The sequence below is a fragment of the Scyliorhinus torazame genome, chromosome 9 (genome assembly GCF_047496885.1).
Source record: "Scyliorhinus torazame isolate Kashiwa2021f chromosome 9, sScyTor2.1, whole genome shotgun sequence".
NCBI classification, from domain to species: Eukaryota; Metazoa; Chordata; class Chondrichthyes; order Carcharhiniformes; family Scyliorhinidae; genus Scyliorhinus; species Scyliorhinus torazame.
In genome coordinates, this window is record NC_092715.1 from 71,264,898 (window position 1) to 71,284,834 (window position 19,937).

General features: G+C 45.5%; 1 protein-coding gene and 1 non-coding gene across 2 annotated transcripts; both read right to left on the minus strand.

Annotated features, from left to right (window-relative positions):
- Positions 1 to 7,383: 7,383 nt before the first annotated feature.
- Positions 7,384 to 19,937, minus strand: btf3 (basic transcription factor 3). The gene is made up of 6 exons (XM_072516110.1): positions 19,806 to 19,937; positions 18,614 to 18,682; positions 14,244 to 14,357; positions 11,358 to 11,559; positions 10,265 to 10,321; positions 7,384 to 9,290 (listed from the first exon to the last, which is right to left on the minus strand). The coding sequence occupies exons 2-6, from the start codon at positions 18,680 to 18,682 to the stop codon at positions 9,244 to 9,246; spliced, it is 489 nt and encodes a 162-aa protein (XP_072372211.1). The 5' UTR covers positions 19,806 to 19,937; the 3' UTR covers positions 7,384 to 9,243.
- Positions 15,511 to 15,641, minus strand: LOC140430182 (small Cajal body-specific RNA 24). Its single transcript, XR_011949358.1, has one exon.

Sequence of the window (19,937 nt, forward strand, 5' to 3'; positions counted from 1 at the left end):
CAACCGTACACCCAGCTCTACCTCACCACCGTCAATCTCAACCCCACACCCAGCTCTACTTCACCACCGCCAAAGTCAACCCCACACCCAGCTCTACCTCACCACCGCCAATCTCAACCCCACACCCAGCTATACCTCAACCTCACCTCCACCAATATCAACCCCACACCGAGCTATACCTCACCACAACTTACTTCAACCTCACACCCAGCTCTACCTCACCACCACTTACCTCAACCCCACACCCAGCTCTACCTCACCACCGCCAATCTCAATCCCACAACCAGCTATACCTCAACCTCACCACCGTCAATCTCAACCCCACACCCAGCTATACCTCAACCTCACCACCGCCAAACTCAACCCCACACCCAGCTCTACTTCAGCACCGCCAATCTCAACCCCACATCCAGTTCTACCTCACCACCACTTACCTCAACCGTACACCCAGCTCTACCTCACCACCGTCAATCTCAACCCCACACCCAGCTCTACTTCAGCACCGCCAATCTCAACCCCACACCCAGCTCTACCTCACAACCACTTACCTCAACGCTACATCCAGTTCTACCTCACCAACACTTTCCTCAACCCCACACCCAGCTCTACCTCACCACCACTTACCTTAACCCCACACCCAGCTCTACTTCACCCCCACTTACCACAACCCCACACCCAGCTTTACTTCACCATGACTTACTTCAACACCACACCCAGCACGACCTTACCACCACTTACATTAACCCCACACCCAGCTCTACCTCACCACCACTTACCACAACCCCACACCCAGCTCTACCTCACCACCACTTACCACAACCCCACACACAGCTCTACCTCACCACCGCCAATGTCAACCCCACACCCAGCTCTACCTCACCACCGCCAATCTCAACATCACACCCAGCTATACCTCACCACCACTTACGTCAACCCCACACCAAGCTCTACCTCACCCCACTTACCTCAACTCCACACCCAGCTCTACCTCACCAACACTTACCTTCACCCCACACCCAGCTCTACCTCGCCAGCACTTTCCTCATTCCCACACCCAGCTCTTCCTCACCACCGCCAATGTCAACCCCACACCCAGCTCTACATCACCACCGCCAATCACAACCCCACACCCATCTCTACCTCACCACCACTTACCTCAACCCCACATCCAGTTCTACCGCATCACCAATTACCTCAAACCCACATCCAGCTCTTCCTCACCACCGCCAAGGTCAACCCCACACCCAGCTCTACCTCACCATCGCCAATCTCAACCCCACACCCAGCTCTACCTCAACCTCACCTCCACCAATATCAACCCCACACCGAGCTATATCTCCCCCCCACTTACCTCAACCCCACACCCAGCTCTACCTCACCACAACTTACTTCAACCCCACACCCAGCTCTTCCTCACCACCGCCAATGTCAACAAAGAACAAAACAAAGAACAAAGAAATGTACAGCACAGGAACAGGCCCTTCGGCCCTCCAAGCCCGTGCCGACCATACTGCCCGACTAAACTACAATCTTCTACACTTCCTGGGTCCGTATCCTTCTATTCCCATCCTATTCATATATTTGTCAAGATGCCCCTTAAATGTCCCTATCGTCCCTGCTTCCACTACCTCCTCCGGTAGCGAGTTCCAGGTACCCACTACCCTCTGCGTAAAAAACTTGCCTCGTACATCTACTCTAAACCTTGCCCCTCTCACCTTAAACCTATGCCCCCTAGTAAATGACCCCTCTACCCTGGGGAAAAGCCTCTGACTATCCACTCTGTCTATGCCCCTCATAATTTTGTATACCTCTATCAGGTCGCCCCTCAACCTCCTTCGTTCCAGTGAGAACAAACCGAGTTTATTCAATCGCTCCTCATAGCTTATGCCCCCCATACCAGGCAACATTCTGGTAAATCTCTTCTGCACCCTCTCTAAAGCCTCCACATCCTTCTGCTAGTGTGGCAACCAGAATTGAACACTATACTCCAAGTGTGGCCTAACTAAGGTTCTATACAGCTGCAAAATGACTTGCCAATTCTTATACTCAATGCACCGGCCAATGAAGGCAAGCATGCCGTATGCCTTCTTGACTACCTTCTCCACCTGTGTTGGCCCTTTCAATGACCTGTGGACCTGTACTCCTAGATCTCTTTGACTTTCAATACTCTTGAGGGTTCTACCATTCACTGTATATTCCCTACCTGCATTAGACCTTCCAAAATGCATTACCTCACATTTGTCCGGATTAAACTCCATCTGTCATCTCTCCGCCCAAGTCTCCAGACAATCTAAATCCTGCTGTATCCTCAGACAGTCCTCATCGCTATCCGCAATTCCACCAACCTTTGTGTCGTCTGCAAACTTACTAATCAGACCAGTTACATTTTCCTCCAAATCATTTATATATACTACAAAGAGCAAAGGTCCCAGCACTGATCCCTGTGGAACACCACTGGTCACAGCCCTCCAATTAGAAAAGCATCCCTCCATTGCTACCCTCTGCCTTCTATGGCCTAGCCAGTTCTGTATCCACCTTGCCAGTTCACCCCTGATCCCGTGTGACTTCACCTTTTGTACTAGTCTACCATGAGGGACCTTGTCAAAGGCCTTACTGAAGTCCATATAGACAACATCTACTGCCCTACCTGCATCAATCATCTTAGTGACCTCCTCAAAAAACTCTATCAAGTTAGTGAGACACGACCTCCCCTTCACAAAACCGTGCTGCCTCTCACTAATACGTCCATTTGCTTCCAAATGGGAGTAGATCCTGTCTCTAAGAATTCTCTCCAGTAATTTCCCTACCACTGACGTAAGGCTCACCGGCCTGTAGTTCCCGGGATTATCCTTGCTACCCTTCTTAAACAGAGGAACAACATTGGCTATTCTCCAGTCCTCCGGGACACCCCCTGAAGACAGCGAGGATCCAAAGATTTCTGTCAAGGCCTCAGCAATTTCCTCTCCAGCCTCCTTCAGTATTCTGGGGTAGATCCCATCAGACCCTGGGGACTTATCTACCTTAATATTTTTTAAGACACCCAACACCTCGTCTTTTTGGATCACAATGTGACCCAGGCTATCTACACCCCCTTCTCCAGACTCAACATCTACCAATTCCTTCTCTTTGGTGAATACTGATGCAAAGTATTCATTTAGAACCTCGCCCATTTCCGCTGGCTCCATACATAGATTCCCTTGCCTATCCTTCAGTGGGCCAACCCTTTCCCTGGCTACCCTCTTGCTTTTTATGTACGTGTAAAAAGCCTTGGGATTTTCCTTAACCCTATTTGCTAATGACTTTTCGTGACCCCTTCTAGCCCTCCTGACTCCTTGCTTAAGTTCCTTCCTACTTTCCTTATATGCCACACAGGCTTCGTCTGTTCCCAGCCTTTTAGCCCTGACAAATGCCTCCTTTTTCTTTTTGACGAGGCCTACAATATCACTCGTCATCCAAGGTTCCCGAAAATTGCCGTATTTATCTTTCTTCCTCATGGAAGAACATGCCGGTCCTGTATTCCTTTCAACTGACACTTGAAAGCCTCCCACATGTCAGATGTTGATTTGCCCTCAAACATCCGCACCCAATCTATGTTCTTCAGTTCCCGCCTAATATTGTCATAATTAGCCTTCCCCCAATTTAGCACATTCATCCTCGGACCACTCTTATCCTTGTCCACCAGTACTTTAAAACTTACTGAATTGTGGTCACTGTTACCGAAATGCTCCCCTACTGAAACATCTAACACCTGGCACGAGGGGGACAACCCCACACCCAGCTCTACATCACCACCGCCAATCACAACCCCACACCCATCTCTACCTCACCACCACTTACCTCAACCCCACATCCAGTTCTACCGCATCACCAATTACCTCAAACCCACATCCAGCTCTTCCTCACCACCGCCAAGGTCAACCCCACACCCAGCTCTACCTCAACCTCACCTCCACCAATATCAACCCCACACCGAGCTATACCTCACCCCCACTTACCTCAACCCCACACCCAGCTCTACCTCACCACAACTTACTTCAACCCCACACCCAGCTCTACCTCACCACCACTTACCTCAACCCCACACCCAGCTCTACCTCACCACCGCCAATCTCAATCCCACAACCAGCTATACCTCAACCTCACCACCGCCAAACTCAACCCCACACCCAGCTCTACTTCAGCACCGCCAATCTCAACCCCACACCCAGCTCTACCTCACAATCACTTACCTCAACGTTACATCCAGTTCTACCTCACCAACACTTACGTCAACCCCACATCCAGCTCTACCTCACCACCACTTACTTCAACCCCACACACAGCTCTACCTCACCACCGCTTACCTCAACACCACACCTAGTTCTACCTCACAATCACTTATCTCAACACCTCAACCTCACCACCATCAATCTCAACCCCACACCCAGCTATAACTCAACCTCACCACCGCCAATCTCTTTTTTTTCCTTCATTTTTTTCCCCCCCTCCCCTCCTCGTGCTGCCCTCCCCTCACCTCCCCCCTCATGCCGCCCTCCCCTCCCCCACTCGTGCCGCCCTCCCCTCCCCTTGTGCTGCCCTCCCCTCCCCCTCGTGCCGCCCTCCCCTTCCACCCTCGTGCCGCTCTCCCCCTTCGCCCCTTCGTGCCCCCCTCCCCTTCCCCCCTCGTGCCGTCCTCCCCTCCTCGTGCCGCCCTCCCCCCCATCGTGCCGCCCTCCCCTCCCCCCCTCGTGCCGCCCTCCCCTCCCCCACGTGCCGCCCTCCCCTCCCCCCCTCGTGCCGCTCTCCCCTCCCCCCCTCGTGCCGCCCTCCCCTCCCCCCCTCGTGCCGCCCTCCCCTCCCCACCTCGTGCCGCCCTCCCCTCCCCCTCATGCCGCCCTCCCCTCCCCGTGCCGCCCTCTCCTTCCCCCCCTCGTGCCGCCCTCCCCTTCACCCCTCGTGCTGCCCGCCCCTCCCCCTCATGCCGCCCTCCCCTCCCCCCCTCGTGCTGCCCTCCCCTTCACCCCTTGTGCTGCCCTCCCCTCCCCCCTCCCCCCTCCCGCCGCCCTCGCCTTCCCGTGCCACCCTCCCCTTCTCCCCCTCGTGCTGCCCTCCCCTCCCCCCCCTCCCCTCGTGCCGGCCGCCCTCCCTCTACCGCTACCTCACCACCACTTACTTCATCCCCACTCAGCTCTACCTCACCACCGCCAATCTCAACCAGACTGAGCTCTACCTCACCCCCATTTACCTCAACCGCACACCCAGCTCTACCTCACCACTACTTCAACTCTATACCCAGCTCCACCTCACCATTACCTCAACCCCACATCCAGCTCTCCCTTACCACTGCTTACCTTAACCCCACACCCAGCTCTGCCTCACCATCACTTACCTCATCCCCACACACAGCTTTCTTACCACCACCAATGTCAACCCCACACACAGCTCTATCTCACCACCGCCAATCTCAACCCCACACCCACCTCTACCTCACCACCACTTACCTCAATCCCACACCCAGCTCTACCTCACCACTGCCAATCTCAACCCCACATCCAGCTCTACCTCACCACTTACCTCAAGCCCACACCCAGCTCTACCTCACCAACGCTTACCTCAACCCCACACCCAGCTCTACCTCACCAACGCTTACCTCAACCCCACACCCAGCTCTAACTCACCACCACTTACTTCATCTCCACACTCAGCTCTTCCTCACCACCGCCAATGTCAACCCCACACCCAGCTCTACCTCAGCACCGCTTACCTCAACCCCACACCCAGCTATACCTCAACCTCTCCGCCAATCTCAACCCCACACCCAGCTCTACCTCACCACCACTTACCTCAACCCCACAATTTTCTAAATTCAGATTGCTTGCCCAACCTGTACTGGACCAAAGCCTTTGTCATCAGCTCCCACCACAATTTTCATTCACTACCCACAGACTCAATCACTCTCTGGTAACCATAATGTTCAATTGACTTGCCAATCTTGCCTCATTTAATGCCAAATGGACCTTCCAACTACATCAGCAAGCCCACCTATTTAATACCAAGCTTTCCCACCCTACCGTAGCTCATCTACTATTGAAAACTAAAACCCTTTTTGACAGGGACTTACTTTCATAATACTCCTGTTCTCACTAAAGTACTTTTTTTTAAAAATGTTTTTTGTTACACATAGCACAATATAAATACACCCAAAAAATTAGATGTTTGCAAGGCAGAGGGTTACCTGGGCAGTGCCCCTGTTTACATTCCGGTCGGATTTCATTTGAGTTGGCCATTGTGTTCCCCCTTTCCCCCTCCTTGTTCCCCCCAACTGGATTTGGTTTGGCTTTCCTGTTTCCCCAGGCCCTCCCTATGTGTCTTGGCTACTTTCTCTTTATTCCTGGCTACTTCATGACTGCACAAACAGGTACTGGAACAGCCGAGTGAATGGTTCCCATGTTCTGTGGAAGCCATCTTCCAATCCACGGATGGCGAATTTGATTTTCTCAATTTGGAGAAATTCCGATTGGTGAGACAGCCAGTCTGCAGCTTTAGGTGGTGCTGCTGACCACTAGCCAAGCAGGATTCTACAGCGGGCGATCAAGGGCACCGGCCCTCCTCCCCAGGAAGATCTGATACCCCAAAGACCGCCACTTTGGACATTGCCTCGAAAAAAGCTGTCCAGTCTGGGACAAGACCAGAACACAGGCGCGGTTGGCTTGGCCTCCTTGGCACCATTCATATCTATCCTCCGCATCCATGAAGAACCTGCTTATTTGAGTTCTGGTCAAGTGGGCTCTACGCATTTAGTTGCATTAGTCTTGCACATGCGGAGTTCACCATGTGCAGTGCTTCGCTCCAGAATCCCCACCCTATTTTGAACCCCAAGTCCTCTTCCTCCTACTTGTAATTGTTTGGCGTCAGCCCTTTCCATCAGTCGTCGTACATGCCGTACAGTCCCCTCTACCTAAAATTTCTGCACCACAGATGTTCTAGTAATAACTGTCGCGGGCACGTCCTTGTTGCCTTCCATAGGAAGTTTTTAAGCTGCAGGGGCCTGTATTCTTTGCCCATTAGATGAAATCTTTACCACAGTTTTGCGGCCAGACCATCAAGTGTACAAGTGATTATTCAAGCCTGTGATGACTTAACCGGCCAGCCACAGGTGTTCAGAAAACCACAACTACAGATTTGTTGAAATCTGCCTTGGATCAGATAACCTCACTGAAGACAAGGGTGTGTAAAATGTCCATAATTTGAATCTTATTCCGAATTTCAGCCTGAGAATGACAATTATTTACATATATTCTTTACTCAGTATGTAAGGCACTACACATGCATAGGCTATTGGAACACAGGAACATAATTCTGGAAATGACATTATACAAGCCGTAAAAAAACCCAGACAAAATGTTGTGTTCCCATTTTGTACAATTTAATACTTTCAAGCACCATATTAACTCAAACTTTGTGTTAAAAAAGGTGAGTAAATGCTTAGGATATAGATTATTTTTATAGCTCCACTATAAAAACTGTCACATGCATATTTCTCATTCATCTGTTAAATGATTACATTTTGTAGGTTGCCAACAGATGTCCAATATGTTTTTATTGGTGAACTTGACATATTTACTGTGTAGAGAAATAGCTGTAGTCAGAGAATAGTAAATATTAAGTTTACATTGAACTGAATGCCAAGTTACCCCAAAGAACTCCTTTAGGTGGTATGTACCAAGTAAACACTAGATTCTCATGTGCTTTGGGAAAAAACATTAACATTATATACACAGAAAGCAGCCGCTAAGTCAGATATTCTAAAACATTCAAGGGCAATAATTATATATAAAAGTTGGCAGCTCGCACTCAGCCTTTATTACCAAGTTGTAAACACGAACAAAGTAATAGCTATAGGAATCTTCAAAACAGATCATTTGTGAAGAACTCCCTTTAATGCCACAAGTGGACATTATTTTATTTCAGGATATTTCACCCAAGTTTCACATCATTATGCTTACTACAGCCCATAAAGTAATCTACAGTTAACCATTCTTTTTGGTCACTGGGACACTATTTCACGACACATTATAAAAGGACGTATGCACAATATGGTTGCCAAGAGATTGCTTGCAGTTGGTGCACAAAACATGTAATGTAGGCTGATTGATAAGGTTATCACAACTTGAGCGAAATTCACTCACTTTTAACCATTTGAACATGGCCAAAGTGCCTCACATCTGGTTTGCAATTACCTTCCCAAAAAGATTGGGGAAAAAAGCAAAAGGCTGGTGTGCCCTATTTCAGTCTTTCCTTGAAGATCTTTCATTAAAGTTCCACCCCTTGTTGATTGACATTCATCACTCAGTAAAGTGAATCAGGTTTTAAGTAGGAGAGCAAATAAAAGAGAACCACAAGATTCATAAGCTTAATCTGCATTATAATTCATGCAAGGCTGAGGAAAAAGAGAACACTGAATTTTACAATGTGGCTGTTCCATATTCCTTCAGCTGCTCTTGTACTGTAATTACACTATCTGAACCTCCTCTGGCTTCTGGCAGCATTTTAACTGGCACACAGAAATATTGTCTCTGTATCAGGTTATAGCTGAGCTATATTTAAAACATGAAAATAGCGTAAATTTTAAACATTCTTGAATTATACTGATCTGTGATTTTCAAAACAGATTATAAATAAAAATCAATCATTATATTTCTATTCAATTTGTTAAGTCCTGGTAGGTTTGGGCCATGAATAGTTCATGCTCTAGTGATTTTTTAATACTTGATCCACTTTGGATTTTGTGAACAGGAATGCCAGTATAGTCAATCAGCTACCCAAATCTGGATATCTGGCAACATTTCAAACAGGTGACTGGTCATTTCTGTAGACATCTCAGAAATGTAAATCAAAGATTAAACATTTAAGTATTCCCAAGTGGAAAATGTAATTTTACTAGTTGTTGGTTCTACATTCTGTAATTAAATAGACCAAAATAGACAGTTGTCTTTTATTTCCAATCCAGTGCTAGATTCAGTTCAGACACGTTTAATTTTAACCAGGCTGGTTAGTAAACATTCCATTTGCACGACTCAGCAATAGACGAGCTGCCATGGTAAAAAAAAAAACAAAGGATCATTCTGCCACCATATTATTGCAAAACCATGAAATACCATAACAGTACAAAAATGCAAGATTACAAAAGAAAAATAACTAATACAAAGGGCAGCTCCCCAAAGCCATTTCAAGTTTGCATCATCTTCAGGTGTCAACTCCCGTTCAACTTGCTTCATTCTTTGAAGCCTCATCAAAATTTTCAACGAGATCTATAAGAAATAAGAATAAAGTTAGTATAGAAACAGAGCATGGTCTACAGAACTTCTATACCACTGACAGGCAGCCTAGGCTAGTGAGTGAATGGGGCGCATGAGTTGGCCATAAAATTGAAATCAAGCAAGTTGACTAACCATGAACCTAATATTTCATAATGAGCTATAGAAAATCATTCATATAAATTAAACTGTCAACTTCAGGTGGTAAAAACAGAAGAAATATTTACACATTGGAAGCAGAGAAAGCACATGGCTCTCAAGTCAATATTGTGTGCAATCAGCATGCACATCACTCTACTTGCTCTTGCCTTAGTTGCATATCACTTCAGTCATACCAGTCGGACAAATAAATAGACGGAAATAAGCAGAATAATAGTAATAATCACTTATTGTCACAAGTAGGCTTCAGTGAAGTTACTGTGAAAAGCCCTAGTCGCCACATTAGAGTGCCTGTTCGGGGAGGCCGGTACGGGAATTGAACCCACACTGCTGCCTTGTTCTGCATTAGAAGCCAGCTGTTTAGCCCACTGTGCTAAACCAGCCCGTGTGGCAACTCTACGTGGGTAACGGGCAACAAAATGTCTCACGGGCTGCACTTAGAATCCAGATGGGCCCCAGGCTGCCAGCACTGTTCCAAACTGTATCAGCCAAATGGACTCTTCTCCCTCTGTCACCTTTAAGTATGAACACTACTGAAACACTGACCTACATACCATGCATAAGTAACATGTTCTTATCTAATTTTTTAGCACTTCTTCAATTTTGAAAATATTTTAATTCTATTATGTAGGATAATATGCAGACAGTGGTAGAACCCAAATGCATTTGGACAGCATATGTATTACACTTCAGCAGGCAAAGATCCTTCTGCTTTTCCAACAATGAAGAATATATTTGAGATAACCTTGTGTTATGGCTCTGTGGCTTTGCTTCAATGGCACCAATTTGAAATCTCAATTTTAAATTACCTGGAACTTCATCATCATCCTCTTCACCAGAAGCGAGTGGTGCTTTGCTATCCACAGCTGCAAGCAAAATAATTCATTTAGTGAAAAACTGAGTCAATCACAATTCAGTTTTTCAAGTAAACTCTCACTTACCAGATAGGTAACTAAAATGTGCGGCCTAGATTTGCTAGATACTACTGTGGATATACCCAGAATTATACAAAGAGAGGGCACCAGGTCCTGCCTGTGCTGCCACTAATCAACCTCACTCCCCTGCTCTTTCCCCTTCACCCTGCAACTTTCCCATTTTAAGTATATATTCAACTTTATGAAAGGTGCTACTGAATCTGCTTTTCCAGCCCTTTAAGACAGTGCTATCCAGACTGCACATTTCTGCTTTAAACAAATTCTCTTCTCTCCTCTGGTTCTTTTGCCAATTATCTTAAATTGGTGTCCTCTGATTACTTACTGAGCTTCCTGCCAGTGGAAAGTTTCCCCCAATTTATTCTACCAAAACTCTTTAGAATTTTGAAACCTTACAAAATCTCTTCCGGGCTTTATTTGCTCTAAAGGAGAACCATCTCAGCATCTGTACTCTCCCCACATACGTGGGAAGCCCTGGGTTTAAAACTTCAAAACTGCAGAAAGCAGGTTAGGCAAATGCAGCAAGCATTTGGCAAAGTTCAACAAAAAGAAATAAATGAATGCTTAGATGATCTGTATGTAGGATGAGGTTCCTTCTCTTCATTGCTTAGATGATCTGTATGTAGGATGAGGTTCCTTCTCTTCATTGAAGAGTCCTAATAAATTTTTCTGTTTAACTGGCAGCAGGTAGACTCCAGTATAGCAAATCTAACAAAACAGTCCAACTCCAACAATGCAACATTCCTTTAGTAATCCACAGAAGATTCAGATTAGTTATGGTCCCAAGTTCATCGTGACTAAATTGGCAATAGTAACAATAGTACATTTCATAATTGAGAGATTTCAGGGTGACTGGCCTGGTAATAGTAAAATGAATAAAAAGTATGCACGTAAACATCAAATTTTAACAAAACCGTATCACACTAAAAACCGTCACAAGTTATGAACACAAAGAGATCAGTATACTAACGTTGTTTAGGCAGTGACTCTGCGAGCCGCCTCAAACTGGTCAGACTATCGGCTCCAAGTTGATTCAGGATACTGGGTAACATCTCGGTCAGCTGCTTAGTCTCTGCATGCCCTGTGATCGTAAATGTATTTGCAGCAAGTGAAGCTTGAACTTTAGGATTATTGAAGTGAATAACTGTTCCCTGGTTTGTGAACATGTTCACCTGCAAGAGATTTAAAACATATACTTAATTTAAAGAATGTTGCACTGAAAAAGTAAATGTTACAGCTGTGCAATGCAACAATGGCCATGAAGCTGTGATTTACTTTGCTGATTGCATTTAATACATTCTTGTCGGTGCAGAAGGAAGCTTCTCTTCTGGCTGCAGTGTGGATCCAACAGCAATATAAATAGGGAAGCCGAGAGCAATGACCCTCCCCACACCCCCTTGACACCATGAGCTGAAGATGCAGTCTGCGGTGTTCAATTTTGTTTTTAATAATTTTCAATTTTAGAAACCCCACCCTGGTTTGCACACACCTCTCTCTCTCTCTCCCCCCTCCCCCACCTGCTCTGACATAAGGAACCATGGATGTGGGGAGGGAGTGAGCATAGTGAGGAAGTGCATGCGTGCACAGAGCCAGTTCTTTGACACTCCTACTGATTCATAGCACGATGCAAAGCACATTTTGCACCTGCTAGGAGCAGTCCTGGATAAGTCAGAGTAAAAACTAGGGTTAGTATGGTACAAATAGCCGAAATTTTCACACCAACAGTCCCAGCGTGAGTTTAGGTGCACCACCACGGCACGGTAGCACAGTGATTAGCACTGTGGCTTCACAGCACCAGGGTCTATTCCTGGCTTGGATCACTGTTTGTGTGGAGTTTGCACGTTCTCAGTGTGTCTGCATGGGTTTCCTCCGGATGCTCTAGTTTCCTCCCACAAGTCTCAAAAGACGTGCTGTAAGGCGAATAGGGCATTCTGAATTCTCCCTCAGTATACCCGAACAGGCGCCAGAATGTGGCGACTAGGGTCTTTTCAAAGTAACAAAGGGGCAGCACGGTAGCGTTGTGGACAGCACAATCGCTTCACATCTCCAGGGTCCCAGGTTCGATTCCGGCTTGGGTCACTGTCTGTGTGGAGTCTGCACATCCTCCCAGTGTGTGTGTGGGTTTCCTCCGGGTGCTCCGGTTTCCTCCCACAGTCCAAAGATGTGCAGGTTAGGTGGATTGGCCATGATCAATTGCCCTTAGTGTTGGGTGGGGTTACTGGGTTATGGGGATAGGGTGGAGGCGTTGACCTTGGGTAGGGTGCTCTTTCCAAGAGCCGGTGCAGACTCGATGGGCCGAATGGCCTCCTTCTGCAATGTAAATTCTATGATAATTGAACTTCATTGCAATGTTAATGTAAGCTTACTTGTGACAAAGATTATTTAAAAAATATGAGCTCCTCAGAACTTAAGGTGCTGTTTTGGTGCCCAGTAGCAGCAAATACCTCAGCATTTACTACAAATGGGACCACAAGATCTGGCCCAGCACATCATCCTTTGTTCAAACGCTGAAGAATTTCCTACTGATCGATGGCTGTAGGAACATCTCTGTTCCAATCTGTTAATAAAAATTGACTGGCAATTTCTCGCCAGCTTTAAAAAAAATTTAATTTACGGCATGTGGGCGTTGCTGGCTGGGCAGCATTTATTGCTCATTCCTAGTTGCCATTCAGAAGGTGGTGGTGAGTTGCCTTCTTGAATCGCTGCAGTCCTCGAGGTGTAGGTATACCCACTGTGCGGTTAGGGAGGGAGTTCCAGGATGTTGCCCCGGCCACAGTGAAGGAATGGTGATATATTTCCAAGTCAATTTCAAATGTTCTTCTCTATTGTCAATTGCCAGCAGTATCTAATGGAACCTCTATTTTCTTCTTGTTTACAAATCAGAAATCATGTTAGTTAGATTATAACTACTGTGGGAACAATTACAGTAAAATGAGGTCAAACACGAAGAGCCCATTTTCATGATATAATTGCTAATATCCATTCTTTCATTATCAAGTCTTTTTCACAGCAGTTAAGCATTTCAAGTTAACTGCTTAAAAAAAAAAATCACATGGCTCCCTTCTCATAGAAAGACAATACTATTAAAATTTAAGTGTTGAAAATGTCAATTGATTCTAGCTCAAAATGAATTAATTATGAATCCTTTACTGAAGAGGAAATTTGCCCCTTGGATGTATATCAGTATTACGCCTCCTTTGATCTTACTTCACCCACACTGCTACTCTCTTCTCCCTCTTAGGTACCATCTCAGCCTATTTCCTGGTTAACACTGGGAGCTTGAATTACTAAACCATGCCAGCATTAATAATAATCTTTTTATTGTCACAAGTAGGCTTACATTGCAAAGAAGTTACTGTGAAAAGCCCCTAGTCACCACATACCGACACCTGTTCGGGTACAGAGGGGGAATTCGGAATGTCCAAATTACCTAACAGCACGTCTTTTGGAACAAGTGGGAGGAAACCAGACCACCCGGAGGAAACCCACGCAGACACGGGGAGAACACGCAGACTCCGCACAGTGACCCAGCCGGGAATCGAACCTGCTGTGAAGCCACCGTTCTAACCACTGTGCTACCCAAATTATCACAACCCCGTGCACGTTAAAAACAAACTAGTCCCGACAATATCACCTGTGTACACTGCCCAAACCAAAAGAGGCGGTGGCAAAGAGGAACGAGAAATAATTTTTATAAACAAAACTGGCACAATCTCATTTTCAGAATACACAATTTTCACACCATTAGTTTTTAAGGGGCAGTGATACAATAATCTGATTTGAAAGGGAAAACAAAAGTCTCAACATGTAGCACATGGTCCAATCAATTTATGTGCAAATATATTTTTGTGAATACCTCTTCAATACCAGAAATGTTATTCACACCAAGCTTCTTTAAAGAGAATTGGAGTTTTTTGTCATCTGCTGTTGCTGTTCTGTGGACAACCTTCTTCTTTCGGCGGGCAGTACCCTGGGTACAAAAACAGAAAAGAAAATTACATGATGCTTAATTCAACATTTAAATTTGCTTAGTTCAGACAATAGTTACTGAAATATTGCACTTTTTATTTGCTGAAAATGAACATTCAAATTGCAAACATGTACACTGCATCAAAAGATTTTTTACATCTAGGTTGTATGGAATTTAAGGTGCTGCATTTGTCAGATCAACCATGTGCAGAAATAAACTTTGACGGTAAAATAGATTTGGGAGGCACCCATTCATGTTCTCAAGTTTTACTATGCACCCAGAGCAAGATACATTATGGGAAAACAGCCACAGTGTATATGAATACTTCATTCGGTATTGGCCTTCAGTCCACATATACTTCCAGTCCACCATCTCACTTCCATCCAAAAGAGCTACAATGGTCTAGTTGGCTCCCCGGCCGGCCCCCAGCCCAGACATACCGTTGCTCATCTTGCATACCAGGCCTCAGCACACTGTCTGCTGCTCCACCAATCAGAGACTGTTTCTCTGCCTCATTTGCTGCTGATACGCTCACTAATCAGCCTATCAGCAGCAAACACAGAACAGTAGCCTCTGGTTGGAGCAGCAGTTCAGAGCAGAATCTTGTATTGAAACTCCGCTGGCTGCCAGGAATTTTGAGGAGTTTCACAGGCCACATCCAGCCCTCGGAACGTACACTGGACAAGCCTGATCTGGTCTAAAACGACCCACCAGAACAGAGTTCATCTGTTGATCTACTGGCTAGTAGTGACTAATTGAGATGCATCTATGTAGCCCAATTAGTAAATATAGAATGAGTAATAGACACGACTGTTAAGCATGTAAACTTAATGCGCATTCTCATATTGCATGCTTGCGCACTTTAAGCTTTTTTGTTCACGTTGGTAAAGACAAGTTTTATTTCTTTAGTTGCTGAATGGTGGTAGTTATTACATTAAGTATATACACATGAAATACATTTATCCGTATGGTGATAGGCATTCTACCAAACTAATGCATGCAGCTAATTGATGTAGCCACACCTATGAGGTAACAATTTTTGGACAACTACAATAAGACATTTCTAAACAATTGTATACAAAATTGCAGAAGCTTTTACACGTACTCTTTGCATGCGTAATTTCCATGGGATCACCTGAAAACTCAATTTCATTATTGTAAGAAGTGGAACGATTCAACCCTCAAACTTCAGAAGACTGAACAGAAACCTTCTCTTTTATCTAGGGCACCAGCGTAACCAAATATCTCAAAACTGGAGGATACTGGAGCAAAAACTAGCGCCCAAACTAGTCCTTCACAACATTAAGCAACAGATACTTCATCTTTATGGAAAGGTTATAGCAACTGCAGGCCTATATTGACGATTGTTCAATTTGAAAGGTGTACTATCACTAGTATCACCAACAAGGTGGACAAACTAGAATCTTTCATACACTAACATCTAAGCAGAAGCTACATAAGTTATCGTTAGCAGTTACGCTACTCCCACGAGAGCACATAAAACATGCATGGATATCAAGTTCTTCCTCTGACAAAAATACGGTTACAAGACACATGATTGCAGCAGCATCCTTCTAAATTTTTTTAAACCAACAATTGTGTCAACAGTATTAATTAGTTGAAAATTCTCTCCTTTTCCTTGGTCTCCGTGTCACTATAAAAGGGACCCCCATCTCTTCTGTTGCACTGAAGTGAGATCACTTGTCTCAATGAGACTCATTGTAAAACAGTGACAATAACACAAAGTTGCATGCTATGATTTTTAAAGTTACTACATTGAAGATTCAGATTCTGACAAAAGTACCACCATAAACAAAATAATAACAAGGCAGCGAAGAGTGTGTTAACTCTTGTACATATACCAATACCATAGATATATCTTCCAATCTAAATTTCACCTATCTGTTTAAGATAATTTTACGAGGTCAGAAAATGAAGAAAAACAGCAGTGGAATTATGCAATCTCATCTAGCTAGGTCAATCATTAGAATATGATTTCATATAAATTTCATAAAATATGATTGCAGACGGCACATTAAAATGCTTTTTTCAACTGCTATAAATTATTGCAAGAACAGGCCGACTTATACCACTCACTCACTAATCTCCCAAATAAATGCTCTAGGTATGCAGTATTTTAGGACATATCAGATTATCTCATGCCAAAAGATGTGAATTATAGCTGCCTAAATGGATCCACTGTGCTACTTAGTCATATACAAAGCTTCTTGGAACTTTTACAAACAAACGTTTTGTTAGAGGTCAACAACAGAATGTTAGCCTGCTTTTATACTATATATTTCTGTCATATTCAGTTTTTTATTCCATTAAGCGCACACCAAGTCCTGTTCACCTAAATTTTCAGGTGATTGCTGACTTACATCGGTTCCCAGTCCAACAATATCTCCACTTTAAAATGTGTTTTCATTCAAATCCCTTGAACATCTCACCCTTCTATAACTTCTCCACCCGAGATCTCCACGCTCCTGAATTTCTGACCTTGCCTGCATCAATGATGTACCAACCATTATGTGGAGATGCCGGCGTTGGACTGGGGTGAGCACAGTACGAAGTCTTACAACACCAGGTTAAAGTCCAACAGGTTTGTTTCGATGTCACTAGCTTTCGGAGCGCTGCTCCTTCCTCAGGTGAATGAAGAGGTCTGTTCCAGAAACACATATATAGACAAATTCAAAGATGCCAAACAATGCTAGGAATGCGAGCATTAGCAGGTGATTAAATCTTTACAGATCCAGAGATGGGGTAACCCCAGGTTAAAGAGGTGTGAATTGTCTCAAGCCAGGACAGTTGGTAGGATTTCACAGGCCAGATGGTGGGAGATGAATGTAATGTGACATGAATCCCAGGTCCCGGTTGAGGCCGCACTCATGTGCGGTCAGTCTTCAGAACAGTGACCACGACACCACACAACCCTGTCATGGCAATCTCTGCAAGACGTGCCAGATCATCGACATGGATACCACTATTACACGTGAGAACACCACCCACCAGGTACGCGGTACATACTCGTGCGACTCGGCCAACGTTGTCTACCTCATACGCTGCAGGAAAAGATGTCACGAAGCGTGATACATTGGCGAGACCATGCAGACGCTGCGACAACGAATGAACGGACATCGCGCAACAATCACCAGGCAGGAATGTTCCCTTCCAGTCGGGGAACACTTCAGCAGTCAAGGGCATTCAGCCTCTGATCTCTGGGTAAGCGTTCTTCAAGGCGGCCTTCAGGACCCGCGACAACGCAGAATCGCCGAGCAGAAACTTATAGCCAAGTTCCGCACACACGAGTGCGGCCTCAACCGGGACCTGGGATTCATGTCTCATTACATTCATCCCCCACCATCTGGCCTGCGAAATCCTACCAACTGTCCTGGCTTGAGACAATTCACACCTCTTTAACCTGGGGTTACCACATCTCTGGATCTGTAAAGATTTAATCACCTGCTAATGCTCGCATTCCTAGCATTGTTTGGCATCTTTGAATTTGTCTATATATGTGTTTCTGGAACAGACCTCTTCATTCACCTGAGGAAGGAGCAGCGCTCCGAAAGCTAGTGACATCGAAACAAACCTGTTGGACTTTAACCTGGTGTTGTAAGGCTTCGTACTGTACCAACCATTGGCAGCCCTACTTCCCAGTCCCAGGTTCTGAGATTCCCTGCCTGAACCTTGCTATCCTCTTTTAACATGTTTCTCAAAACCGATGTTTGGCCAACCCATGCAAGAGCAACTCACCTAGTCCCACTGCACTGCCCTTTCCCCATAGCCCTGCAAATCCCCTCTCTGGGTTCAATTCCAACTCCCTTTTCAAAGCCACGATTGGCCTTGCCGCCACCACACTCAGGCAATGAATTCCAAATTCTAACCACCCACTGCATGTGGTCGATGATTCTTAAACTAAAATACTACTCTAAATCTACATCCTTCGGTCCACGGCACTTCCACCAACAGGACAGTTTCTCTCTATCTAGTGTTGTAAGACTTCGTACTGTGCTCACCCCAGTCCAACGCCGGCATCTCCACATCTATCTACCATGTCCAGCCCCACGATTGTGAATACCTCTAGCAAATCTTGTCTCGAGCATCTCCACTCAAGTTGACAACTTCTCAAACAACTCAGTTTCTCCCATCTACTCATGTAGCTGAGGTCCCCCATTCCTGCACAAGTTGTTTAAATCATTAAAAAAATAATTCACGTTAGTCTGAAATTAAAACCATATTTGGAAATTGCTTACCTTTCCACCAATGCGAACTTGGGCTTGCAGCTTGGCTAGTTTTTCTTGATTCATTATTATTTCCTTCATCTGAAATGACAGTTACATAGTGAACATTCATAGTGCCACAAAGTTTCACTTGTAAGTTCCCCCAATGTTTCATGGAGTCCCAAGAGCTATACCTAATTCTTTCTAGAAATTAGACAACGTTTTGACCTCAATTACTTTGTGGTAGCGAATTCCACAGATTCACCACTCTCTGGGTGAAGAAATTTCTCCTCACCTCAGTCGTAGGTTTACCCCTTATTCTCAAACTATGACGCCTAGTTCTGGATTCCCCACCATCGGGAACATTCTTTCTGAATCTACCCGGTCTAATCTGGTTATAATTTCATAAATTTCAATGAGATGCCCTCGCACTCTTCTGAACGCCAATGAATATAATTCTAACCGACTTAACCTCTCCTCATATATGACAGTCCTGCCATCCCAGTAATCAGCTTCGCTGCACTTCCTTTGTAGCTTTCAGGGACGGGGACGGGATTAGGCTATTGAGTTGGATGATCAGTTGTGATCATAATGAATGGCGGAGCAGGCTTGAATGGCCTCTTCCTGCTCCTATTTTCTTTTTCATCAATGTATAGTTTTTACGCAGACTGAATTCACAGAAATTTAGCGCAAATTTACCGTACCCCTGACAGGACAGATAGGATTTAATCAATAATTCGATCAAAAAAATGAGTAGATACAAAACTCCACCTGACAAAATTGTCGAGCGGCTGGGAAGGTGAATTTAACAGGGGCCAGCTAAAATTGCAGCACGCAAAATGCAGAAGTGTAACTTGCAGTTTTCAGGGAGGGAGAAACTCGGGCAGAATTAATTTCACATCGATAAAGCAATGAAATTTGTTCAGCGACTAAAAATCATCAAAAATAAACTCTTCTCCGGCCTACCCGAAACCGCCCATCGGCTCCCCACTGAGGGGCAACGAATGCGGAATCGATCCGCGGCCGGGCCTCATGAAACGGAGCGTGATCGGACCTCGGGACTGCGCCAGCTGAAGGGTACCGCGACTGAGGCCTGAAACCAGGGCTTCAGAAGGGGTTGGCGGGCTCTGCCCCATCCCTGGGCCGCAGCATCGGCCCACTCACAGCGGCAGGCTCATATCGCTTCTCTGTCTGCTTGTCCCCCTCCTCTCCCGTCGAGCGTTACCTTGAGTGTGAGTCGATTGTCCGGGCCCTGCCTGCCTGGCCGGTTACCGAGCTGCGGGAATCAGACACACGAGGCACTCAGCAAAATGGCGGCCAGAGGGAGAACGGATATGACGACACACGAATGTAACCC